The sequence below is a fragment of the Drosophila navojoa genome, chromosome 4 (genome assembly GCF_054131105.1).
Source record: "Drosophila navojoa isolate 15081-1374.11 chromosome 4, UAZ_NAV_1.0, whole genome shotgun sequence".
Classification (NCBI taxonomy): Eukaryota; Metazoa; Arthropoda; class Insecta; order Diptera; family Drosophilidae; genus Drosophila; species Drosophila navojoa.
In genome coordinates this window covers 4,888,677-4,916,409 of record NC_142892.1, presented here as the reverse complement: position 1 = coordinate 4,916,409, position 27,733 = coordinate 4,888,677, and the positions used below count along the sequence as shown (strand labels likewise).

At 42.0% G+C, this 27,733-nt stretch overlaps 3 protein-coding genes and 1 long non-coding RNA gene across 13 annotated transcripts in view; 2 read left to right on the top strand and 2 right to left on the bottom strand.

The window, feature by feature from the left end:
• Positions 1-27,733, top strand: part of Cdc37 (cell division cycle protein 37) — a 173,788-nt gene that overhangs the window by 77,410 nt on the left and 68,645 nt on the right. The gene's annotated exons all lie outside the window — the stretch shown is intronic.
• enc (R3H domain containing protein encore) lies at positions 154-27,733 on the top strand. Of its 10 annotated transcripts, none has more exons than XM_089260045.1 (12): positions 154-426; positions 13,064-13,440; positions 16,587-17,598; positions 17,669-17,825; positions 17,882-18,035; positions 18,105-18,488; positions 18,555-18,784; positions 19,029-19,400; positions 20,736-21,693; positions 21,764-24,160; positions 24,233-24,448; positions 24,609-27,733. In XM_089260045.1, exons 2-11 carry the CDS (start codon positions 13,087-13,089, stop codon positions 24,422-24,424), a joined length of 6,210 nt encoding a protein of 2,069 aa, XP_089116171.1. In that variant the 5' UTR covers positions 154-426; positions 13,064-13,086; the 3' UTR covers positions 24,425-24,448; positions 24,609-27,733. The 10 variants fall into 10 exon arrangements, with proteins under 10 accessions (XP_089116171.1, XP_089116173.1, XP_089116172.1 ...); XM_089260047.1 differs by lacking the exon at positions 154-426 and adding an exon at positions 10,427-10,566 and having other exon boundaries at positions 17,684-17,825; positions 24,233-24,335; XM_089260046.1 differs by lacking the exon at positions 154-426 and adding an exon at positions 10,427-10,566 and having other exon boundaries at positions 17,684-17,825.
• Positions 461-1,296, bottom strand: LOC108650109 (uncharacterized). The gene has a single exon (XM_018099227.2). The coding sequence runs from the start codon at positions 1,100-1,102 to the stop codon at positions 521-523; it is 582 nt and encodes a 193-aa protein (XP_017954716.1). The 5' UTR covers positions 1,103-1,296; the 3' UTR covers positions 461-520.
• LOC149091344 (uncharacterized) lies at positions 10,103-10,406 on the bottom strand. Its single transcript, XR_016196779.1, has 2 exons — positions 10,272-10,406; positions 10,103-10,239 (listed from the first exon to the last, which is right to left on the bottom strand). It is a non-coding gene; the product is annotated as an uncharacterized LOC149091344 (long non-coding RNA).

The window sequence follows — 27,733 nt, the reverse complement described above, 5'->3', positions numbered from 1 at the left end:
ATAAAAATCCCCATACTGTTAATGTACAGAAATTGTAACTGCACTTGCAAATGCAAAAAATCCCTGCTGTTAGGGCTGTGGAGTGAGGAGCACTAGTGTTAGACAATGAGTACATTTTGCACTGCTGCTAGCTATCGATAGTTATCGCTTGCCCTTGTAGCACTACCCCAGCTGTTTGCATAAAATACGCCAGAATTTTGCAACACTTGCATGTCAAGCGTAAAAGAAAAAATTTCTTTGTGCAATTTATAAAAACATTTCGTGTGCTTAGCAAATTAAATAAAAAGACGTGTGTGTTAAAAGCAACAGCAGCCGGCAAGAAATAAATACAACAGCAGCAGTCGAAAATAGTTGCACACAACACAATGCCCGTGTGCTGCAAAGCGCCTGCTGTAGCATATCCAATGGGCAGCAGAACTGAAAATGGTGAGTAAAATAAATTTTAATGCGAAGCCAAACATTGAATATTACCAAGCATCTATATATTTAATTGTGAAATTTTGTACATTTGGGTGAATTACTAGTCCGATAAGCCCGTTGCATACTGTTCATATTCTGCCGCATAAGTTGTTTGCAAGCGCTGCAACTTATCCAGGTACATGTCAGCCATAAGCCGGCAGCGGCTGCCCGTCTTGGTGCGATTGCCGTAGCTGAGCATCAGATCCCGTTGTTCGGGTCGGCTCGGCACAATGGATGCATTCACGGGCATCGTTGCCTTCTCCTCTTTCGCCTGCCTGGGCAGAATATCGAACATTATGTTGTAAGTGGTTGTATAATTATTGACCATGTCCTCGTCCAAGTTGAAGCACAATTGCGATGATCGATTCCGTTTGAAATTGTGCAGCGATTCGTTGCGCGCCGCCAGAAATTGTCGCTTTGTTTGAGTGGGCTCCTCCAACTTATGGGGCGGCACGTAGCTATCCTGTGCCTCTGATTTGTGCCGTATGCAGGCATTGACTTTTTTCAGTCCTGGCGTCACGCAATCGTTCAACTCTTGACTGCCCAGGCGCAGCTCCTGCCAATTGGCGAGGAGCACATCCTTGCAATAGGTCCTGCTGATGCGCTCATCGATATACGAACCTCTCGGGGCGGTACTGAACATTTCCCAATTAGATGGTAGGAATGGATTGTTATCGAATACTAACTTTAACCAGAAATCTCTGAATTTTCATCCAAATACATCTGCAACTATAAAACGTACACAAACCAAAAGCATTTAAAATAAAAAAAAAAAAAAATTATAAAATTGATCTGTTTATTCTGTTAACACACATAACTAACTGAATTGAATATTATTTTCGAGCTGTAGACTATAGACGATAGAGTTGCCCTACATTTTGCTGTCATTTTTGTGATTTATTTAATTATTAATCATTTATTGTTCATTTTATTAGAAACTAAGCCAAAATTCTTGAAAGGTGGCAACACTAGTCAGCTGACTAATTTATCTTGTGGCAACTCTGTCAAGCTTTAATTTATTATTTTGGTTTACGCCATTTACACTTTCCATAAGAATCCTAAATTACTTTGGAAGGACTTGTGTGCCGCAGTTGGGGCGTACCAGACCATTCTACTATTTTATTAAAAACTTAAAGTCCTATAGGCTAGTTATAAGGTATGCTAACTCTACGTCACCTTATGAGCATTTATCATTATGATATTAACATATTCCTATGCTCATATCTAGTTTTTATATCAAACGCATTATTACTGTAATTCCCTACATAGTTTAGTCTTCCTTCTAGTTTGCAAAAATTTGTTGTAATTTTAGAAATACATTTGTTTGGGCTCGAAAATAGATCGAGGAATGGATCGCAATGCGTTTCTGTGCGCCATTGTTGGCGTTTTTCGAGTGGGTTTTTATTGAAAATCTATTTCGTATGTGAGACAAACGAGCGACAGACTAAGTGACCGACCGACCGACCGACCGAACGTCCAACCGATCGACGGACTAGGCCGCCAGGCAGGGCATGTCTCTCAGTTCGCATTCGTTGCGTTGCGATCATGTCGTCTGTGTTGTTATTTTATCGTATACCCTGGACTTATGAAATGTATTGGTAAATGGGAAGAGTATATTGATTTAGCTACATTTGGTTTTCAGTAAAACTCGTTGTCGACTATAGTTGGGCATATCTAAAAACAAATCGATAATAACATATTATAGATTACAAATTTGTATGATATGGTATGGTATGGTATAAAATATAGTTGTATGTGGTATGGACATAGGGAAACGAAATGAAGTATATGCTACTAAATATATATGTCTTCTACTGAGTATCTAGGTAATCTATGCTAGCTTTTATTTGTTTTGTTGAAATAGCCCGGGCAATAGGATTTACTTTTGGCTAGCTCAGTGCATAGCTATGCTAAATAGATAAGTTTATATATGTTTATACATATGTATATACCTTTATCTTTGTATCGTCGATATTTATTCTGAATTTAAGTAAAACAGACAGCACGCGTTGCATGCATCGAGTGTGTTGTTATTGTTGTTGCTGTTGTTGCTATTTGAGATGATGCTATAAACGAAATGTCGTCGTCATCTCGATTTGTTATGGTTCATTCTATTGATTGTTGTTGTTAATTGTTGTTTCGATTGTTAGTGTTGTTGTTGTTATTCCGCTCGGTTTCGCTTCGCTTCGTTGTGTTTCTGTTTCTGTTTCTGTTTACAAAAATTCACAATTTTTACTTGAACGTAAAGTTTTTTTTTTTTTTTTTGTGCCTTGCAGAAATGTTGAGAATTTGTTTGAATTAATTTATGAGTTTTTTCACGCCGTTTTATTTCATTTGTTATACTTTGTATGCAATGCATCTAGTATTTTCACTCTATATACATATATATATATAGCTTAATGAATCTGTGATAAGATCTTTGATTTGGCTCAGCTCCCAAGGCGCACAGAAAAAAAACACGTCTGCGTATTCTATTTTGATGGGACCCCAGGCAAAAGGAGCAGCTGCCTCTTTGCATAATTCATAACTCCTTGTTGGGAAAGGGGGTGGGGGCTATGGTGGTGGTGGGAGTTAGTGTGGGTCAGCAAGGGGTCACAGACAAAAGCAGCAGCAATCAAATGCGACCTCATGTTGCCCCCTTGTGTATGCAACAAGAATTTTGTTTGCTACCTGCGGCAATAGAAATACTTGAGTGAGGCCCGCTCTTGCGCTACGGGCCAACACACTTGTGCCAGTGTTGGAAAGCGAAAGAATAAAATGTCAAGAGCGCTAGAGATGTACGTAAATAATTTAAAAAACTTAGAGCGAAGTGGTATGAAGTCTATAAGCTAAAATTGTTTTTTATTTAAGGCTATACAAGCTATAAAGCTATGCTCTACATTCTGATCTATACGATGAACTGAACTCTACGTGATGATATACCTGCAATATCTTTACTAGTTCTGCTTGTTTTCGATGATAAACATACAGTCCTATATCAAGAAACCGGTGCCATAGAGAGCTCTGTATTAGAAAAGGAATTAATTAATTCCTCTACTGAAACAGATATTTGATTAGAGAATCGTTTATGCTGTAATTTCCATTTGTTTATTGGTTTTTAAAAGACAACCATGAAACATAATTCTTAGATAATTTAATTTTCCGACTTAAGCTCGCCTTAAGTTTCAGTTCATGCAATCGTCGCAGGACATCTTTGAGTCAACTAAACGGCGCAGTTGCCAGTCGCTCGATTCATATGCTTGTCTGAATGTGCTTAGCTGGCGTTTTATGCTCTTTGAGAGCATGACAGGACCGCAGCGTGCGTTGCCGTTGACTGGTGCCTCCTCTGCTTCGAGCAGCCCGCACATTTCATCTTGTGTCAGCTAAAAAACAAGGCAACATGATTACAAGCCAGCCTTTGCCGCACAGGATGAAGCCGAGCCACGCGCTTGCCTCTCATATAAGCTGCATAATCTTGGTGTTGGTTGAGTGGGGGGCGTGGCAAGGCTTGTGACTGACTGTGACTGTGTGTAGGAGGAGGACGTGTAGAGGGGGATTTGTGCTTTCAGCCTGTACACGCGCCGCGCTTAAAGTGAATGCGGCTCTTGTCTGCTGTGTCTCTCTTGTCTGGGTCAAGCGTTAAAGTACAACAGAAAACAACGACACCAACAACAACAACAACAACAACAACGCGAAGAAGCAGCAGCAGTAGAAGTAGCAGCAGTAGGTGCTGGCTTGTTGTCCTTGCTTTTAACACCTTTCATGGCCGACAAATTAATTAAAGTGTCCCCCCCCACAGGCGCTTTGTCATAAAACATTTAGCATTTTAATTGCGTCATAAAAGCAGGAAAAGCAAAGCCTCAACAACAACATACAGGATTTGGTGGCCTTTGGCATTTGTCAGCTAATTAGATGAGATTAGTTGGCTGCGTCTATCTGGCCACATTAATTGAAGTCAATTTCTTGGCTCACAGCGACACTTAAATGCCACACCTACTTGAAGGCGTCGACGACGACGGGAAGTGTTAAACGCAGCATCCTTGCCTTTCATACACGCCTGACACTTGGCCTCGAAACGCAATGCATTGCGCTTTTAAGCTCACACGTGCGACAGACACTTGTCAACTCACTCACTCACACATTATCTCACTGACAGGCGCACACTCTCTTTACCACACTCACACGCACACACACAGTCGCTCTCTCTCGCTCTGTCTACGCTGACCCAAATAAGATGTCGTAATTGCAACAAGGCGCGACACTCACGACATTCACTCGTACACGCACACATACGTAAAATTACATTTACGTTACGTTTACATATTACGAGAGCCGAGCAACAGTCGTCGCAAGTTGCCATCTTTACTTATACGCTCTCTTTAGCTTACGCTCCATCTCATTCTCTCTCAAATGAGCGCGCGCTCCATGTAAACAATAGAAACAGCCGAATCAAAGCTGACGGCTTTAAAGCGCCAGCAGCGTCGGCGTTCCGTTTCAGTTCCATTGTTCCGCTTTGGTAGTCTGTGCATAAATTATTTACTGCGACGCATTTGTACACGCATAGGACGTTCCCCACCCCTTCAGAGGCTGCGTCGTTGCTTGTTTATGTTTAATGATGCGTGTGTATAGCTAATCGATGCGACTCCGCTTCAATTGCTTTTCAATTTGCATTTAATGGCTGCAATCGTGGCTTATTGTAATGCACGTTCTGTTGCATACTTTGAAGCTGCAATTGCGCGCTGCTTCTCTAGCTCTCTCTCGCTCTCTCTATCTATCTATTGCTCTGTTGTCGAATCTAGGGCACGGCGTGCTCAGTGCAAATCCTTTAACTACTCAATCATGGCACATATTGAGGTTTTGTCTATAGTCACGGCAACTGACAATGAAATCCTCTCGCACACACACACACACTGAGCTTATACATAGATTGCGTTTCTGTAATGCACTGTGACAGCTGAGAGTAGATACTCCTCCTCCCCCCTCCAATTAAAGACGCGAGTGCTTATTCAATTTTACAGTTATTTCTTCGTAAAAGCTTTTTTATTGCCCATCTCGTGCCCGATTGATGAAATACCATCAAAATTGGCTGAAAACTCGCAGCATCGAGAGCAAACTTAATTTGCGAACTATAATTGAGAGAGCGATGGATGCATTTCAAACTGAATCTGAATTTTCCCAAAGGCATTTGACCATTTTAATTGAATTGCTGCAACAAATATTGAACTAGAATATTTTGTTGACTATATTTTTTTTAGATGGTTTTTAAATCAAATTTGTGCGCTTGATTGCATTTCAAATGCAAAGTTGAATCGAAAGCAATTCTTTTTTTCTTGCAGAGTTTGTCAACGTTACTCTAAAATTTAAATTTACTACTGCTGCTAAAATTTCGCCACTTTTTGCAGCAAAAGTTCAAGTAAAAGAATTCATAATTTTGTGCATAGCATCACAGATGTAAATACTACATTTATTACTTAAATCTTATCATTCCACTTATTTCATATGCCTTTGAATTTGATTTATAATTACTTTTCAATCTGGACTACTATTGAGCTTGTATGGGTACTAGAAAAGCATAAAGTTTGATTGCAGGCAAACAAAAAAATTATGCGATAAACAATCCTGTTTGGCACACTCACACACACACACATTCACATACACATAGACACATGCAGGCATACATAGCGGCTACTCCAAGGTCTTGTCATGGCCTGCTTGGAAGCCAAACGATGTGTAGATAGGCAAAGATGATGCCCAGCAACAACTACAACAACTGCACAAAGTACACGCACGCAGGAAGGACAACACAGCGATGTGAAATGCCACCCCAAAAGCAAATCGTGCGCATTTTGGCTCTGGGGCATAATACACTAAAGTAAGCAAGAAGAGGCAAGGAGTAAAAGACAAAGACAGGGGGAGAGCGAGCGAGAGAGAGACAGAGAGAGCGTAAAGGTATTGACTGTTAGCGGGTCGCGGGGGCCACATGCTTTAACCTGTTTTTTCGCAAAGCTTTTACGCACTCCGACTCGGTTGCTAGCTAGAAAGAGAAGACAGAGAGATAGAGAGAGAGCGCTCTTACCTTGCCACCCTTTTGGCTTATGCATAAAGCACAAATAGAGCAGAGAGAGCGCCCGTGCACATAAGAGAGAGAGTATGTTTGTGTGTGTGTGTGTGTGTGTGTGTGTGTGTGTGTGTGTGTGCCCCAGCCTGAGTGATGCTTTTGCTTTTCTGACGGCCTTTTCGCATGCGGTGGCCCAGTATCCATTCGGTCGTGTTCCCATAATGTCTGCCAGCGGAGCGCAGCGCTCGTCGCCGTCGTCCTATTCGTCGCAGCCGTCGTCAACTTTGTCATTGTCATCAGCAGCAGCAGCAGCAGCAGCAGCAGCAGCACCAGTAGCAGCAGCAGTAGTAGAAGCAGAAGCAGCAGCAGAGGAGCAGCAGCTTAAAAATACATTTTCACAATGAAGCAAACGGGCGAAGGCAAGAGAAAAATGAATTAGTTTGCGTTGATGAAGCTAAAAACAAATACGAATATATCAAGCATACAAAAATACAACAGAATACAGTTCGGAAAATAGTGTGGAAACATACACACACGCACACATAAACGCACCATCACGAAAATGGCACGCGCGTAGCAATTAATAAAACAGCAACAACATAAGAAAAACGAAAGCAGGAGACATTAAATAGTGCGTGCAGCATATATCATATATCTCTATATATACACGTATACATATGTACATATATAATGTATACGTATGTATATATATAGACATGTATATATGCACATACTTTTCTGTGTATGCAGGAAAAGGAAGCCCGGCGCAGTGCTTAAATATATATATATGTGTACATATATATAAAAGTGCAAAGCAGAAAAACCGTGCAAAGCAAAGCAGGAAAATATTTTGTGCTGTGCGGCGCGTTTACCACAGTTTTCGTTTTTGTTTTGTGATTTTTTGTCGCGTGAAAAATGCTAGCGGAATTTTCATTTAAAATTTGACGATTTCTTTCGCTTTGCCCTTTTTTTTCATTTCTTTTTTGCATTGACTTTTTGGTGTATTATACATACACAGCGACACACGTTTTTCACACAACAAACTCACACTCACACTCACACATACACATGCATGGGCGCTCATACACGCGTTCGTTTCAATTTCATGTCGCGCTCGTGTCGATGTTCGTGTGTGCTCGCCCCATAGCCGAGCCGTCGTTTGGAGCACTTCGTTGTTGTTCTTAGTTGTAAATTGTTAGCGTTTGCGAAGCCCTGTAAAATTTTTAGCCCTAGCTAAACGACGCAGTTTTTTTTCCTCTCTTCATCCAACGAAATAGTTGTAGCATAAACAAACAATAACTGTAAGGATTGCTAGGCATTTCGCTCGAATGCAACGCGGCAAACTTCCTGTTGGCTCACATTTAATAGAAATGCACGCATTATCTGCACGCACTCTCTTTCTCTCTCTCACTCTCTCATCTTAATTACTCTCTCCCACGCAAGCGCAGGCGTTCAGAAAGCTTGCTCTCTTTATAACAAAAGAAAAAAACTTTGACAGCCGCAACACAATTTCGAGTACAGCGTGTGGCCTGTGCTGTGCCAAAGCTTTTTGAGTGTGTTGAGACGGCGACAGCGACAGCTGCTGTAAACAGTTGACATGGGACGAAACGGGAGCAGAGAATTGGAATAACTGTGAACGGGGCAACACTGAGCCACATGCATTCCGGGCAAGTTTTTCGTTTTGCGCGTCTTTTTCTTCTTCGCCTGTCACTGCAATGGGCAAATGTTGTTTCTTTTGCTATTCGGGTGACTTGTGCTTCACATTCATTTTCATGGCTGTGTGTGCCACATGGCGTATGCGTGTTTGTTATTATGGTCGACTACGTCATCCATTTATCACCTGTATTCGCGTCTTATTTTTGCCCTCTACTCTGTGCCATGCGATTCTCCAAATCATGCTGGCATTTCGCGGGTATTTCCCAAACACACAAATGCAAAGAAAACAAATATATATATACATATATAAGTATAAGAAAATAAGGCACGGTGGGACCGAGGGGTTGGGGCTTGGACTTAAGAGTAGAGCATGGGAACGAGGAATGAGAATCCATTTGTGTGCCTTTTTGACTTGTTCATATTTCGCTTTTACGTTTTATGGTCGCCCAATGCAATTCGCTTGTTTGTTTGCTCAGCGTCTCAGAATCGGATTTTCTTTGAGTGGAGAGCCTATGTAAACAGCTCGATTTATTTTTGCGGGGCATCGGTTATTATTTCATCTGTGTTCAATGAGAGGGACTTAAAACAGATTTTAATTGACTTTAAGTGTGTTTTCTTTTATGATTGAAGTTTCTTCAAAGTCTGGAAAATTATAATTTTACTTCCTCTTGTATGCTTATTGAATTTAGGTAGTACTTCCCAAAAGTTTTCGCGCTTCTTCGTTATCTTTTTGATCTAGAGCTATTTAACCTTCATTTTATCGTTCAACAACCCTCTAAGGGATTTGCACCCTAAACTACGAAAAAAAATAAGAAGAAGAAAAGAAGAGGAAGAATTAGAAAACTTGTAGCAATCAAAAATTAGCATAATTATGACAACGAACTCGCTAGAAGGAATAACAATAACAAAAACAACTGGTCAAAGACTCCACAGTGAAAGAAGCGATAGATAAGTAAGGAGGGCAAGAAAGACTCTATGTATGATTGAGTAAGAGAGAAAGAGAGAGAGAGAGAGAGAGAGGCGAAGTTCGTTATGTGTGCAGAAAGCATCCCTTGGCCGATGTATGCGGCGCTTTTAGTTCGTATCCTGGGGTAGGCAAAGGCACACGCATTTCAATTACACTGCTCTCGACGCTTTTGAATATCAAAATAAATCGTAAACAAGGTCACATTCCATGTGCGTGTATCTACGTGTGTGTGTGTGTGTGTGTGTGTGTGTGCGTATATGTGTGTGTTACACAGATACATACACGAAAAAGTTCGCGCTCTCTGAAAAGTTTTGAATCGGTCAACTTTTATTCAATCCACTACTCAACTTGCAGCAAAATGTGTGCCACAAACAACAAATCAAAGAAATTCTCACATAACCTGAACTACTCCATAGACAACAGAAAGTGAAGAACAAATACCAAAAGAAATACAAAACAACAAAACGAAATTAAGTAAATACATAAATAAAGAAGAATAATCAACGGAAAGAAAATAAGAGTCAAGCAGAAATATTTAAGAATCACAACCAAAAGAAAAGCTTTAACTAAATAATATTTTTAAAGTATACAACTATACATAAACTCTAAGGACTAGTTATAAATGACTTAGCTGTAAGCTTTAAGGACAAAAAACCCCCGTAATAATAATTCTAATTGAGAGAACGTCGCAAAGTGCAGAGACCAACAGAAATATACTAATTACCTAAAGGCAGTTTGTGATTCTCGGTGATATGGTGTAAATGTGATAAACAACGTTATAAAAACTTTTAATGCAATTACAAAAATAAAATACAAGTAAAACCAATAACTACAACAAAAATCTCAATAAATTGTGTTTTCGATTCTACATTTTTTTGGTTTTAAATCATTTTTTACAAAAATATAAAAAAAATACCAAAAAAAGAAAAACCAACTAAATAATCAACAACAACAATAACTATACTTATACTATATACACATATATTATATATATATATATCTAAACTAGACTAAACTAAGCCTTGTCTCTATAAGCGAGTATAAAACTAAATTATTAACTAACTTTAGTCGCACAAACTATAATAATAATAAATGAAAAAAATAAAAACAATCGAAAAACCTGTGGCATAGCAGCTCAAAAATAATAAAAACAGCCGTAGACAGATCCTTTTTTAAGAAAAAATTCTATTAACTGCACTGCCGGCATATTTTTGGACAACAAAAAATATGATTTTACTCCTGAAATTATAAAGAAATTTAATATAAAAAGCAACTTGGAATAAATACGTACAAACATATATATAAAAGAAGAAGAAAAAGAAACTCTAATCGTACGCAAAGATTCTTATGAAACCAACCAAAAAGACAAAATCAACAACAACAACAAGAACAACTAAAAGAAGTTGGAGCATTCAACAAAATGCAATAGTTTTTCTCACTCGCAAAGGTAAAGGACAAAGAAAAACATATAAAATTAATATAAAATGTGTAAATAAAAGGTAGTCAATGAAAGATTGATAAGGGAATTACTTATGCCTGTATGTATTTGAGTAAAGCATTCAATACAATATTTACTAACTGGCTGCTTTAACTAGCCATCTAGCTGCTAGATTTAAGTGTCCTATAATTGGATAATTTCATGCTATTGACTAACGTTATATTCGTTAGCATTTCCTCAATATCTCTATTAATATTATATGAGATACAGTACCGAGCAAAAATGAGTGAATGTTTCACAACTTTGACTTTCATCACGCATAAAAATTAAACCATACAAGCAAATCAAGATTTGTTTTTTTTTGGTTGTTTATTAGTTTGTTCTTAACACATAACAAAAGCTGCAAGGCTGAATATGCCAAATTCAAAGAGTTAGAAATCAAAAACCAAAAAAATCCACATAAACTCAATTTTGCACGTTTAAAAAAAAATTAATTAACTAACAAATTTTAATATTTTGTCCAAAAACCCTTATTAGCAATAACTTTGTTGATTCTGTTCGGCATGCTCTCAACCAAACTGTGAATCATTTCGCTTGGAATTCGCCTCCACTCCGCCTCTACGCGCTCCCATAAGTTGTCTATGCTCGTTGGGGCTGCATCACACTGCCCTAGCCATCTTTTCACTATTGACCACAGATTTTCAATAGGATTGAGGTCGGGACTCTGTGCTAGCCCATTTATTAGGCTAAAACTTTGGTTTCCGCTGTGATCGCAGCTCAAAAGAGACGAAATTTGACTCCGAAAACTCAAGTCAAAGGTCGCAAAAAACTGTTGTCGGACTCTGATGCTCGTATAATGATGTCGGAAATGAGGAAGAACAAGCTGCTAACACCAACGGGTGCTTCTCTAGCAATTAATAAAAATATTAACGAATGGACTGCTAGAAGAGCACTTCGTGGCATCGGTTATGTCTCATTCGTTAAGGAAAACAAACCTGCATTGTCAGAAAAGAGTGTGAAGGCGCGTTCGAAATTTGCAAGGGATCACAAAAACTGGAGCATTGATGATTGGAAACGAGTTATTTGGTCGGATGAATCAAAATTTAACCGTTTCCAATCAGATGGAAAGCAATATTGCTGGCGCAGACCTGGGGAACGCATTCAAGCACACCATGTGAAGCAAACGGTCAAACATGGCGGCGGCAGCATTATGGTTTGGGGATGCTTTACTTGGTGGAACGTTGGTCCTTTACATAGAATAGAAGGCATAATGCGCAAAGAAGATTACATGAATATCCTTCAAACCCATCTTCCCAATTTTATCGATAAATGTGCTTATCCCGAAAATGAAATGGTTTTTCAACAAGATGGGGATCCAAAACATACAGCCAAAATTGTGAAGGAATGGATTGGAAACCAAAGTTTTAGCCTAATAAATGGGCTAGCACAGAGTCCCGACCTCAATCCTATTGAAAATCTGTGGTCAATAGTGAAAAGATGGCTAGGGCAGTGTGATGCAGCCCCAACGAGCATAGACAACTTATGGGAGCGCGTAGAGGCGGAGTGGAGGCGAATTCCAAGCGAAATGATTCACAGTTTGGTTGAGAGCATGCCGAACAGAATCAACAAAGTTATTGCTAATAAGGGTTTTTGGACAAAATATTAAAATTTGTTAGTTAATTAATTTTTTTTTAAACGTGCAAAATTGAGTTTATGTGGATTTTTTTGGTTTTTGATTTCTAACTCTTTGAATTTGGCATATTCAGCCTTGCAGCTTTTGTTATGTGTTAAGAACAAACTAATAAACAACCAAAAAAAAACAAATCTTGATTTGCTTGTATGGTTTAATTTTTATGCGTGATGAAAGTCAAAGTTGTGAAACATTCACTCATTTTTGCTCGGTACTGTAGTCGATAGATTTATTTTTTGTTTGTATTATATTATTATTATTATATATTATTATTCCATTTATATATATATTATCATTTTTATTTGGAATAATATATATGATTGGCTAAACTATAAAATATAAATATGAACTTCGATTTAGTTGGATCACAAACTTACCAGGGACTTTAACCCATACGATGATTGTTCAATAGTCTTGAGCCAGTCTGTCAGACTCTCCATGACTAATCGCATTCTTCTCGTTTATCGAAGTCGTGGCATCTCTATGCGTAGGACATAAATAGCCGTCTCGCTTGCACTCAGCAACAGCTATAGTTGTCTCTATCTAAATGACAGCAAGTTTTTAACTGACCATTCAGCTGTCACTTCATCTCTGAAGGAATTGCAGCAAGCTTGCAAGTCATAGTAGCTAAACTGAAATTTAGACATAATATCATATACAAGTATTATAGGGACCAGCAAAAGTATTTATATACATGCATAACATATTCCTTATACATATATACATATATTCATACAATTTTCAGTAAACTGAAGTGCATAAAACTTCCTAAATTTCTATTAATACATTTGTCTTTCTTTATTTTCTTCTTTGCAGTACATTTTACATAAACTGTGATTATGAGTTCCACAAAATCTCAAGTAGCCCTCGCTACAAATATTCCAACCAACTTAGCCTCCGCCTCAGCCACCTCCACTGCGGCCACCGCCGTTGTTGTTGTCGCCGCCGTTGCCAGCAACAATTCTGCGACGTCACCAGCAACTGCAACTGTAACTGCACCTGCAGCAGCAGCAACATCAACAGCAGCAGCAGCAGCAGCGCCATCAACTACAAGTGCAACAGCAGCCGTGACGTCATCAACAGCAGCAGCAACAACAGCAGCAAGCAACAGCAACAACAACAATACCAACTGCAACGAGGAGCAATCGAACGCTTCCAATTTGGGGCGTCAAAACAGTTTTGGCAATAGACGCGTAAGTAAATAAAATCATAAATATATATGTATGTATATATATCGAACTATATAGTTATTAAGAGATATACACATATACATATACATATATAATGCACATGTAAATGGGTCAGTAACAGTTACACAGCGCGTGTATCCATTTACCGCTGAGAGTCTGCCGCTATCTCTCTCTCTCTCTCTCTCTCTCTCTCTCTTTCGCTGTCTCGCTCTCTTGTCTCTCTGCACGTGCAGCAGCCATGAACTGGAATTGGTCCGTGCAAAAAAGATACACGCCCAAAAACTGCACAGAACTGGGTCAGGTCAGGTTAACAGAATGCATGCATTGAGGGGTAGATGGGTCGTTGGGTCGTCGGGTGTTCTCCTGCAGTTTTCTAGGAATTGGTCTATTGGAAAACTCGATTTGCTGGAAATTCCCAAATTGCAGTGAATGTCAAAGTATTGCATTGAAAATGGCTTTTTGATTGCTGCCCTGGACAAGTGATTTTCCAATTACAAACGGAGTTCAAGGTTTATGTGGGCTGCCGCACGCCTGAGCACTGGACAAATGGGCCAAGTGTGTGTGTGTGTGTGTGTGTGTGTGCGTGTGTGTGGCATATGTTGGGGCCACAGTTGAGTTTTCTGTTGTTTCTAATTTGTATTTAACCATCCAGGCGACCAATAAAAACAATGCCAAAGCATTTTTGGTTCAGCAGCTGCTACTGCTGCTGCTGCTGCTTGAACTCTGCCTGCCAAGGTCGATTTATTGATTTTTCCCGCCAACTGATGACGTTCGCGGAAGTTGGCCAGCACGAAGTTCGAAGTCGTCTGCACTTTGATTATTCAAATCTGGCCAATTTGAATTGTAAGCGAGCAAGAAAATCGCAGTTAAACTGCTAGCAAAAACAATTTTCTGACCTTGATTTTCAGTTATTGGTATTGGTATTGGTAGCTCGATGTGTGTTTAGTAGAGTCTACCTACTTGGGTTAAGGTGTTATTGTAGGGGCAGGACAGCGTGACTGTTAATGGAGTGCTTCGTACGCCATGTCTATACTATCTTTCCAGACATATTGAAGAAGTAAGATTGGGAATTATATCTAATTTTGACAGTTCGTAGAAACAATTAGCTTAGCTATAGTCAATATTTTCTTTACTTTGCTTCCGCGAAATTCGATTAGGCACATTATTTTGATAGCATAGCTCTTGACCCCTGAGTCTGCATTCAGATTTTATAACAAATAAATATGCTCTACATATAAAAACTTCTTATTAATCTGATACCAAATCCTATTAAATAGACCCTAGATGAAAAAAAATTTAGTTTCTATTATGAATATTACAAACAAACAAGATTTTCATTGAGAGAACTTCAAGACAAATATAGTATTTTGAATAGGCATATAAACGGGCAAGGCTGTATGAGAAGCCTTATTTATTATTTTAGAAATTCATCAAGAATCTATATACATACATTATATTGTCTCGAAATGCTTCTGCTATAACAAAATTGAAATGCCCTCAACTGTAGCTTTTCAATGCTCGAAAGATTACTTGTACTTGTGACCGATGACTTGTTTGAAGCCAAATGCAATAACAAAAGAATTTATATTTAGAAATCAAAAAGCATACATAATAGACAAGCATATATATAATTCAAATATATAGTATAGTATATAGTTTTATAATTAAATTTCTGCTAATTAATATAAGAACCAAATGCTGTCAACTGTAAAATTTATAAGCGATTGCCAACTACATGAATTAAAGTATATAGCAGATGTATTTGATTGATATACATATATATGTATATACTTTGATTTAATCACTGCTAAATTGTATGCTCAAAGAGGGAGGGGGTACGATGGGTCTATATATTGGCCCTCGGAGTGTGTGCTCATCGCTTTGACTTTAACATTGGCAGTTGGCTTTATTGCTTTTGCTTTCGCATTTGGTTTTGGCTTTGGTTTTACTGCTTTGTGCGACGTCACTGGATTGGGCTCGGTGGATTGAGAGCTCAAGTAGCAGCTGTCTTCCAAGTTAACCAAAAATTGTCTGATTAATGATGTGCGATAGGCTGGAGTTGAGTGTGAATATAAAAAGGAAGGCAGGGAAAATGGAAAAACCAAACGCATTACCTAGTTAAGTGAATAAGTGACTAAACGATTGGCCGACTGACCAACTGACTTATTAACGGACTGAACTAATGACTGATTGACTGACTGACTGACTGGCTTATTGACTAACTGATATGGCTGCGTTGTCCTTCGGCGTTTGTTTAAATGTCAAATGGCAGCCCAGGCAGGCTATGAAGCGATTTATGTGGCTGGCACGGCAACAGTCGCAAGGCTAGCTATGTGACTGTGTCGGAGTGTGGGCAGTGAACGACTAAGAAATGCCCTGGAGCTGTATAGACTATGAAAGAATTTGAGCAAATGTGAAGAGAGTCTAAGAAAAAATTTGTATAAAGTAATCTTAATATTTGTTTCATTGTAGAGTTGTTAGATTTTGTCTACAGTTTTTTTTTTTTTAATGAACGGAGCTTTATATGAAAAATATCTTCGGAAAAATAACTAAAGAAATATCTGAGTGAATATTAAAATATATTGATATTAATAATAGTAAAATATATATAAATAAATATAAATATTAAACAAAAAATTAGAATAATACTCAAATAATATTCAGACTGTATAAAATTTAGAATTGTCATCCATATACCAGTTCACTTCCACAGTTAGCTTTACATATAATAACCTAGCTAAGCTTGAAGTCAAGTTTATTAAAACTGTTGCTTGCTCATGCACAGAAAGTTTTTACAGGGTATCCTAAGACTATAGCAAATCAGGCATTGATTTTCTGTTGCCCCCCCCACAACAGAATCGCGCCCGTGCCGTTGCCTTCCTTGAGCACATGTGTGGGGTTCGTTAACGTCGCCTGGGCGCTGGCATTTGTTTAACATTTTAATGAGCCAACAATTGCATCATGTCGAGCAACGTCATCGCAACGTAGAGCTAGACTGGCTTCAGTGGGCTGTGCTCTGCTGTCCTTTCCTTTCCATTCCTTGCCTTTCTTTTCGGTCTGTCAACTTTGGCATTCAATTGGTGGCTAATTTGAAACTAATTGCTTTCACTCTCTCCTCATGTTTCTCGACTCCAATGAACCGCACACAGGGCAACATGAAGGGCAAACATCTTACACGCAGCCATGCCATGCGCGAGTCGACGTCGCCGCCGCGCACGCCAACGCCGCGAGGCGCCGCCGAGCAGCAGCAGCAACACCCCAGCGATGCCCATGAGCACAACAACAGCAACAACAGTAACAATGCCATATTAAGCAACAACAACAACAACAATAGCAATATTAACACCAATAGCAAAGCACAATCAACTGGACGCGGCAATTCGCCGCTGATGGAAACGCCCGCTGTGATTGTTACTAGTCAGCAGCAGCAACACTTGCAACAGCAACAGCAACAGCAGCAGCAGCAGCCGCTGAATGTGCCGCTGCGTGATGAGTCCGAGTTTCCCAAGTTGTCGCCGCCCAAGAAATCTGGCGCTGGCCATCACAATCGCACCAACAGCAATGGTAGTTCGGGCATTGAGTACAACAACAACAACAACAACAGCAGCAACAATAACAACAACAACAACAGCAGCAGCAACAACAGTGGCAAAAAGTATGTGGTGGACTTGAAATCCAATGGACTGGAAAAGCATCACCACAACAGCAACAGCAACAACAACAACAACAGCAACAGCAGCAGCAACAACAATGGCAACAGCCAGAATTCCTCCACGCTGCTGTACAACTCAGGCATGAATTATAAGGCTGCCGAGCGTCATGAGCGCCACGAACGCCACGAAATGTCCAGCCAGAATAGCAATCTCAGCAACAGCAACCACGAGGAGGAGCAATATCATTATGAGCGTGGCACGGGCGGCGGTGGCGGCGGCGGCGGCAAGAAGCATCGCGCCAACAACACCAATGCAAAGGGCTCCAAGCCACGCTTGAAGAACCTAACGGGCAGCTCGTCCAACAGCATTGATGGCGGTGGTGCTGGTGGTGGTGGCGGTGGCGGCGGCGGCGGTGGCGGTGGCAATGGCAACTGTGGTGGCAATGGCCAAACGCTGGGCTGCAACTCCAACAATTCGAGCAACAACACATCTGGCTTTATATCGCGCGGTAATTATCAACAACCAGATTATGTGGATGCTGGCCATCCATTGTGCATAGCTCAATTCATTGATTCTAGTCTTTCATCAATCAGAGAACTCAAGCGAACAATATACGGATTTTGGTGGCACCGATCTGTTGACCTTCTTCCGGGACACGCTCAACAAGAATCCAAAGGATCGCAACTATCTGCTGAAGATTGAGAAGGATTTGATAGACTTTGTGCAGGAAAAGGGGTGAGCATAAGTCGAAATTATCAAAGTATATCCACTTATGTATCTCTTCATTATAGTCGGGGCTGTGAGTATCGCTTTCCGTCGTCGTCTTCGTATAATCGCATGCTAATCCATCGCACGGCTGCCTTCTTTGGCATGGATCACAATGTGGACTCCGAGACGCAACAGTGTGTGATCGTGGCCGTGACCAAGGGCACACGCATACCAGAGGTAAGCTCTATATGCTCTTTGATATCATCATGTTGCTATATGTATATTGACTCCCATGCTTGCCCACAGATTCGCTTCAAGTCTCTGGTGCGTGGCGATCATCGTGAGGATGGGCGCAAGTCAATTCTAAAGCGTGATACGCACAGCTTCGATGAGGTGCGCCAGTCGCCGTATCTCTGTCCGGAACGTCTGATGCTCGATCGCAAGGCCAAGAGCTTTGAGGAGCGCGAGGAGAACTATGATCGTGCACGCAGTCGCATCTTTAATCGCACATCGCAGCAGGATGGCTACGAGGAGGATTGCTATGGTCCCAATGGCCCTGGCGGCGGCAACGGTGGCTGGCACAATGCAGTCGAGCAGCAGCAACAGCAGCAGCAGCAACAACAACAACAACAGCAGCAGCAGCCGCCACGACCCAAACGTCCGAATGGCAAAATGCTGCAAATGCAGAATGTAAGTTGACTGACTTTGCTGACATATAACAAGCTAGCTAAACTAATTGCTGTTGTCCTTGTTTAGTCAACGGAGTCACGTGATGGTGGCGGCATGCGTTCCGGTGGTGCTGTGCCCAAGTCCCACAACTTTGGCAACTACGGCGGACCGCCGAGCGCTGGCGGACCCGGTGGCGGTTCGCTGCCACGCGGCGATTCAACCAATTCGAGCAAGAGCGGACGCGGCAGCAACTTTGCCAAGCAGGACTCGACTGGCAGCACCAGCACACCCTGGCGCCTGTCGCCCTCGAGCAGCGGGTGAGTAGTCCGCCAAGTACTTTGCATTAGATTTGATCTTAGATGCAACCCAGCCATACCCTATACGCTCGCTCTCTCTTTCTATCTATGAATATATTTATATATATATTTATTTAACTTTAACAAACAAAACTTTTTGAAGAAAAACTGTTGTTAAAATTGCCAAAAACATTTTTGTATGCCACCCAAAAAAAAAAAAAAAAATCCTCCATTTACAAAAAAAAAAATAAAAAAAAATATCCAGCTACAAGACACGCACCCAATCCGTGCGCTCCGATTCCGTAACGCCCTCGCCCACCGGCTACGGCAGCGATAGACAGACGCCGGAGTACAGCCAGCCGACGGCGCAGGTCAATTCCAATCGGGGCATGGCCTCGTTTCTGCAGCATGCAGCGACGCCACCACCACCACAACAACAACAACAACAACAACAATCATCATCATCATCAACAGCAACAACAGCAATTGCAACGGCAACGGCAACAACAACAGCAGCACCAGAGTCGTCGGCAACAGCATCGGGACTCGTCTGGGCCGTCACAGACATCTCGAGTGTGCCAATTGGCAGCGTCCTCATTGATCCGCAAACCCTCCAACCAATTCTCAATGCAGACGGGTAATTTACAAAAACCGAAAACACACAAAACCAAAAAACTAAATGCAAAACAACATAAGAATAATTATGCAGCCAATTGTTATAAACGCAATGCTTTATTTTCCTTTAATATTCTTTACTAATTGTTCATTAATTGTATAAAAACAAATTTCTAAGTGCTTCGATATGAAATCATTTAAGAAACTTTCAATTAATTTATGATCAAAGGCAATGTTATCTATATATATATTATATTGAATCACTTTGTTGTCCTGCTTTTGTCAGATGAGGTTTTGTCTTAAATGAAAATTTATTGTTAAAATGTTAAGCATATTTTTGTTGAAACTTTTATTCTTACAGTTTATTTCAGTCTTCATAAATGTCTTCTGTCTCGCTTGCTTAGTTAGGGCATTTTGCAGTTCGGCATGCCGAAGCCTCACTTTTCCTACTTTTTACCTAAAATAATGCCCAATGTGTTAGCTAGGCCAAGTCGAACTTGACTGAATTCAAATTCTTGCTGATTATTTTAATATTTAAAAGATTTTTTTTTTTTAATTTTATTTTTATTTTTTGCATACCTGTTAAATATTTAATATATACTTACATTATATTAATCGCATTTCGGTGCGCTACTTTCAACTTGTTGATGTTGTTTTTGTAAATTATCTGCCTTAAAATCAAAATCAGAATCAAATCACAGGCTCGCTCTCGCTCAAATTTAATTTGACTGCGAGTCGGCTCAATCACTCAGCTCAGCTCGCTCTCACCATATCACCTGTACAGCGCCCACACACACACGCCCACACACGCCCACACTCAGCTGCTCTCTCATCTTTACATATATATATATATATACATATATACAGCTTGCTGCCGTTGTCTCTTGTCAGGCGAAGTTAACAAGCAGTTAAACTGACTGTCAAATTTGCCGTCTGCCAGTATTGTCGTCTAATTGTTGTTCGTTCTAATTGCATTGCATCATTCTCTCTCTCTCTCTCACAAACACACACTCTCTCTCTCTCTCTCTCTCTCTCTGTCTCGCATTTGTTGTTGTTGTTTTTCCATTCATTTATACGCCATCAATGTTATATATAAATCAATCAAAAGAGAATGTCTGTCGCTGCCGTCGCCCTCACTGCGCACTCTATTCGCAAAACTGTGGCAACCCTGACAACTACCGTAATTTTCCTTTTAATATACTCTAACAGACACGCGCGACAACCAAATACTTGTGTTTATTTATTTATTTTATTTATTTTTTTTTTTGCATGCAATGAGCGAGCATCCAAAAACACATTTCGAGTCGCTGCATTGTAAATATTTGTGCACTAATTGTTGTCCTTTGTCTGCTTGCAGCTCCATTTACCACTATGACCCGTCCAACTTGCCGCCCAACCAGGCGCTGCAGCATGGAGGCAACAGTGGCGGCCAGAACTATCAGTCGAGCGGCAATTCTGGCGGCAACTATGCCTCCTATCGCAAGTCTTCGCCACATCAGCCGCAACAGCAACAACAGCAGCAGCAGCAGCAACAGCAGCAGCAGCAGCAGCAGCAACAGCAGCAGCAGCAGCAGCTGCAGCAACAACAGCAGCAGCAACAACAGCAGCCGATATATACCGCTGAGCTATCGTGCAGCTCCACGGAAAGCTATGCCGAGGAGGTGCAATCACCGGGCATGGACTGCTCCGATAGCTACGAGAGCTATCAGAATGAGCCGCAGCAGATGCAGTCTCTCTGCGAGTCGGGCAGCGGCAAGGGCGACGAGTGTGATAGTCTGTCCAGTGCCACGGCCTGCCTGAGCATCACGACCTCCACGTCCACCAAGAACTATGACCGCATCGAGGTGCAAAAGTATAAGAATCAGGCAACCAGTCCCAACATACCAGCCTGCTGTGCCGCTGAAAAGGAGCTCGAGCAGCAGCAGCAGCAACAGCAACAGCAGCAGCAGCAGCAGCAACAACAGCTGCCGCAACAACAGCAGCAGCAGCAACCATTGCAGTTGCAGGACCAGGAAACGGAAACAGCTAGTGTGCCATCGCCGCAGGAGTTGCCAGCTAGCCAAACGCCGCTGCCAGTGGCCGCAGTTCCATTGAACTGCGATGCCCAATCGCTGTCGCCCAGCACCACGCCCTACAGCCAGTGCGAGATGAAGCCAGCCAGCCAGAGCCAAGCTCAGGCCGTTGCCGAGGAGCCCAAGACGACCAGCTGGACGTACACGCAAAGCTATCAGGCAGCCGATGGCTCCACCGTCTTTCATACCACAACCACGCCCAATGGCGCGGCGCCCTATTGCGCCACCACATATCAGCAAGGGGTGAGTAGACTCTAGTAGTAGTAATAGTCAAGACAACTAACTGACTAATCTGTTTCGGTTATTTTTGCAGCCCGATGGCAGCATCTATGCTGTGCCCCAGGGCATGGTGTATGCGGCGTATCCACAGCCAACGGTCAGTGGCGCTGCCTCGCAGCCGCTCTTCCAGCTGACGGGCAGCAGTCAGCCCACGCAGGCGATATTCGCCTCACAGGAGGCTGGCGAGCTGCCCGGCGGCACCTACATGATACCTGTCTTCGATCCGGCACAGCAGCAGCGCGACGGTATAATACCCGCCCAGGCCATATACCAGACGCCGGCTGGTCCAGCTACGGCCGTGATGCCAATGGCCACCGCCACCTATCCGGCAGCCCAGTTTGCTGCCGCCGCTCCCAATGGTGCGCCCATCTATCAGGGGCCGTTGATCTACTCCAGCGATCCGGCTGGTGCGCCGCTGCAGCAGCTGCCCATGGCCACGTATCCCATTGGCTATCCGTATCATTATTATCATCCCATACCTTACTACGCTCTACCCCAGCAGGCAGTCACTGCCACGCCCATGGTGGCAACTGCTGCGGCTGGCCAGGCCCCGGCCGCCGGGCAGCCGACGGTGCAGGCCCAAGCGCAAGCGCAGGCCCAGGCCCAGGCTGCAGCTCAGCTGAATCTCGCAACTGCCACAGCGGCTGGTCCGCCCACGGTAGCTGGCGGCCAGCAGTCCACCAATGGCCACCTCATCACCACTGGCGGCAACGGCGGCAACAACAGCGGCGGCTATATGGGCGGTGGGCGTGTGAAGCGAACCCCTGGCGGCGGCTCGATACACTACAATGCCAGCTATCCGACAGCAGCGACGGCAGCTGGCCATGCCACTGCGGCACATCATCCGGGCGCCGGCTCCGCGCAGCTGATCGCCACGACGCCCGGCGCCAGCACAACGACATATCATGCGCTGCCCACGCTGACGCTGGCGCATGGCGGCGCGGGAGCGAACACAGATCTCAATGCTGCTGCGGCTGCTGCGGCCGCTGCCGGTGCGCATGTGTATGCGGTGCCAGCGCAGCATGCCACGGCGCTGATACCAACCAACATATTCCCCTATGCGGCCGGCCAGGCGGGCGCCCAGCCGGCGGGACCGCATAATGCGGTGCTCCAGCAGCAGCAGCAACAGCAGCAGCAGCCACCACCACCGCCGCCGCCGTCAGCGGCTCAGCACACGGCACCACATCACGCTCTCATCACAGCCGCACCGTTCTACCCGGCAGCCAGCGGCGCCATGGATGTGGCCGCCTCGCAGTCGGCGCCGAGCACGCCAGCGGCGCCGGGTCGCCAGGCACCGCTGTTCAGCACACCACCCGCACCGAATGTCGCTGGCGGCGCCAACAGCACGGGCGGTGCCATCTCGGGCGCTGGTGGCTCGGGCTACCACAGCAACAGCACCACGCCCCACTACTACCACAGCCAGAGCAGCAACGACGGCGGCTACGGCACGCCCTACGAGAAGCGCAACAACAACGCAAGTGGACTGGGCTCGAATGCGCCCAGCATCGGCCGCAAATCCTACCATCCGGGTGGCTACAATCCGCGGCACTCGTTGCCGCTGGGCGGCATGCCAACGGGCGCCAAGACGCCGCTGCTCAACTCGAACAACGAGCCGACGCCGCGCGCCTCGCCGAGCAGCGTTAGCCTGGGTGGACCGTCGACATCGTCGAGCTATCATCATGCCACGCATCGCGGACCGCCGCATGGGCTGGGCAAGCGGGAGAATAAGCCCACGCAGCTGCCACTGATCAGCGGACCACCGCCCAGCTATGCGCCCACGACAAGCAGTCCAGCTGGAGGAGCCGGAGCAGGAGCCGGAGGCGGTGGCAGTGGCGGCGGCAACATTGGCTACGAGACGAAGCCACCAGTGCGTCTGAATGCAGCCGCTGCCAGCTTCCGTAGCCAGAAGACGATCAATGCGGACTTCAGGCGCAGCGTCTCGCAGCGCAACTCGCCGAGCGCCAATGGCAACAACGGCGGCGGCAGCCACGAGAGCAGCAACAACTCGCCCAACAGTATTGCAGGCGGCGGTGGCGGCAGCAGCAGCAACAACAGCAACAGTAACAACAACAGCAGCAGCGCCGCCAATACGCCGAATGCCACAAGCGCACCACCCACCACCAGCCTGGGCACCCAGTACATTGTGGTGGATCCATCGACGGGCGCCGCAATGAACGCCTCGCCGCCGTCGCTCTATCTGAGCGGCGGTGGTGGCAATGCTGGCGGCGGCAGCGGTGCCGGACCGCGTGCCTCGCACATTCCAGCCCAGCTGCACCATCCGGCCGGAGCGGCAGCTGCGGCGGCGGCTGCAGCGGCAGCCAACAGCCAGCAGGCAACAGCGGTGCTCAGCGGTGTGGCGGCCCTCGGTGGCTACAATCCGAACGGGGCGTCCAGTGTCTACATCAAGTATGGCCAGACATACTTTGCTCATGTGAGTGGACCCTAGAATACTTATACTGAATGCTTTGTACTCACCTCTCTCTTTCTCGCTCTCTCTCTCTAGCCATCGGTGGCCTTGCCCAACAGTCGACGTTCGCCCTCGAGCGATATCCGGCCGCAAATGGCGCAGGTAACCGGCATGTATCCCGCCACAATGATGATACAAGGTGAGAGGGTCTACCATCAGAGCAAGAAATCCCAATGGGGCAAGCGTAAAATGTGGGGCAAACCAGCAAGTTATATGTCAAGAAAATAAGAAGAAGAAACCATAGGGTTAAATGTAAGAATTGGCGTAAGTCGAAGTAGCATTGGCAACAAATAGATAAAAGTAAAGATTTGAAGTAAATTCTGAAAGAGTTGATATCTGTATATAGTTATGTATGTATGTATATCATCAGCTATGCAACTTGAATTAATATATTTCTCTTGACTCTCTGCAGCACCTCCACGTCATCCAAGCCGTCATCCCAATCCGAACTACAAGGGTTCGCGTCCGCGGTAAATCTAGCCGAACTGCTGAATCTGAACAACTGGCGGATAAGCGAGAGACAACAACAGACAGGAGAAGATTATGAAGAAGAAATAGAAGAACTACATAAACATAACGGCATACCTAAGATAAATATAAATAGCAACCTAATCTAGTGGAACATAATGTAGTTGACAAGAAACAAAAAACAAAACAAAAAAAGAGAAAAAAAAAACACAGAAAAAGTAAAACGAATGAAACGAAAAGTGAAAGAGTGAAGAACGATGATGAAGTAGATGGACATGATGTAACAGAGCATAGGAGCAAAGGGCAGCAGCAGAAGCAGAAACAGAGCAGACTGAAGATGGGAGGGTGCAGCAGCTAACGGGACTGCAAGCTTAATGCAACAAAGTGTTGAAACCAACTTCCGCAGGCAAAAAAAAAAGTAAATTAAATTAAATTAAAATGCAAACTAGCTCTAGTTAATGAATTATGCTTTAGCTACAACAACATCAGCAACATCAACAACAACATCAACAAGAAAAGCTGTATATTTTGTGCCATTAAAAATAGTCTTAAAAAACCAGTAAACATATATATATATATATATATATAGGTATATATATATGTATATAAGTCGAGTACCGAAGAAGCAATAAGTGAACACATCGACGGCTACACTAGAACGAAACGATCCTGACTAAGAACAACCAACTAGACTTAACTAGAGAATACGCTATTCTATGATTGCTATTGCCTAAAGACTGACAGCTTTTGGTCCGATCGATCGCTTTACTATATAGATTTATATATATATATATATACATGTGTATATTTATATACCTCAAAATTCTTTGTCCTCTTGCTTTGGTGTGTTTAATTGAATGCGTTTTAATTACATTAGAAATCTCAACCAAAGGTAAAGCAATGAAAGAAGAAGAAAAATAAAAACTTCAACTGGACATGACACCGACTACATGGACACACTATAAACCCCGAACTGACGACTGCTGTCACTTGAATCTTTATAAACATATTCTGTTTGGTTTTTCTTTCTGTTGCTGTGGGCGTGGCTTGTACTATATAGATATATATTTATATATATTTATATATATATATATATATATATATATATATATATATATATACTTATTTTGTACTGCAAAATTTGTAATTTGTAAAGCTCTGCGAGTTAATCTCAGAAATCTCGAGAAAGAAAAACATCAAAATCTTTTTCAAAATCAATATAATTTTGTTATTGAATAAATTTATATATATATATATATATATATATATATATATATATATATATATATATATATATAACTACTACAACTAATCTGATGATATACTTTTTTGTGAAACATTTTTATTTAAATTTTGGAAATTTTCCTTATTATTATTATTTTTTGATTATCATTTCTGTTCCTTATGGCAAAGAAGCTGCAAATAAAAGTTTAATTTTTTCGTTAATTAAGCATAAGTGAAAGAATAAAAAAAATAGAAAAAAAACAAAAACATTGAATTAAAATTAAATACGTATAGAGACAAATTAAGAAACCCAAATTGAGAAATGAGAAAGAAAATTTGCGGTACGTAAGAGCCAAGCAGCTATACACTTATTGTTAAACAAAATAATTAGCTTAGCGTATAAATTACCAATTAATATATAATACATATAGGTAACTGAAAAATAAAAAACCAGAAAAACTAAATAAAAAGGAAAAACAAAAGAAAATTTGATTTTGTTCACGTTGTGTTTGGCATTTTGTTGAATTTGCTTTAAATTTGTTTCATCTATATATATATATATATATTTTTTTTTTTTTTTTTTTTTTTGATTATTTTTGTACAACGAAACCGCAGCTCGATAATTTTGTATTGGACAACTCGAAAAGAACACTGAGAGAAAAACTACATGTCTAAATGTACATAACAATAATTTACAACAACAACAAAATAAAAACCAAAACCTAAATGCGACTAAACTCTTAGCATATAAGTAGCTTAGGACTATGAACTAAAGGAGTTTCCAGAACTTTGCTGGAAATACTTTAGAACATTAGCCTCTACCATATAGAGTACTTCCAGCATATGGCCATTTATCAGAGACGATTTCTTTTCACCTTCGAATCATGCATTGCAATTCTTATGAAACTCACACGCAGACACCTAATAAACCACACAGAATTAAGAATAGCTTTCAGAAAGTGCGCTAAACAGATTTAAATGCTTTCATAACCATTGATTATACATAGTAATAGATATAGATATATATATATACATATACATATATACCTATATAAAGGCAATACGAGATATTATAAACGCAAAACGTACCAAATAAGTTAGTGAAAAAATAACTGCTCAAGTAAAGAAGGCAAGTAAAACCAATATACTCCCCGTTACACTTGCTGAACGAGTATTTGGGGGGCTAAAACGTATTGTACCACACACACACACACACACTCAGAACATACACATACAAAAGAGAAAACGCTTTGTTGGCTAGTCCCGTAACCAGGTAGTTAGACAGTCGGTTAGAGTTTAGCTAGAGTTGGATGAGTATTCGCAGGTTGGTCTACAGATTAGAACCAGAACAAATATCGAACAATTTGCTCCTGTTGTGCAATTCTTTGTTAACTGCTCTGTTTGTTATACAAAATAAAAAAAAAATAATGTTGAGAGTAAAGTTGAGGTTGTCGTTAAGAGTGGAAAAGAGCGAGAGAGAGCGAGGTTAGAGTGGGAGTGGAATAGGGCGAGAGAGCGCAAGGATAACCAGTAACAAGATTAGGCATAGAATATGGGAAATAAAAAACAAAAGAAAAACCAAAACCAAAAAATAAAACCCTTGAGGGGTAATATGTTATACAATATTATTATTACATCATGATTAATCTAATGATAAAACGCATCGTAATTATAATTATACAACAACAACAAGAACAACTCGAACAAACAGCACGCAAAGTACTCGTAATATTGATAAAAATGAGATAAAGACAAAGACGGAGTTTTTACCGACGAGAATTACGATATTGATAATTATGATGATACAAAAAACAAAAAAAAAGGAAAAAACCAAAATAAATAAAA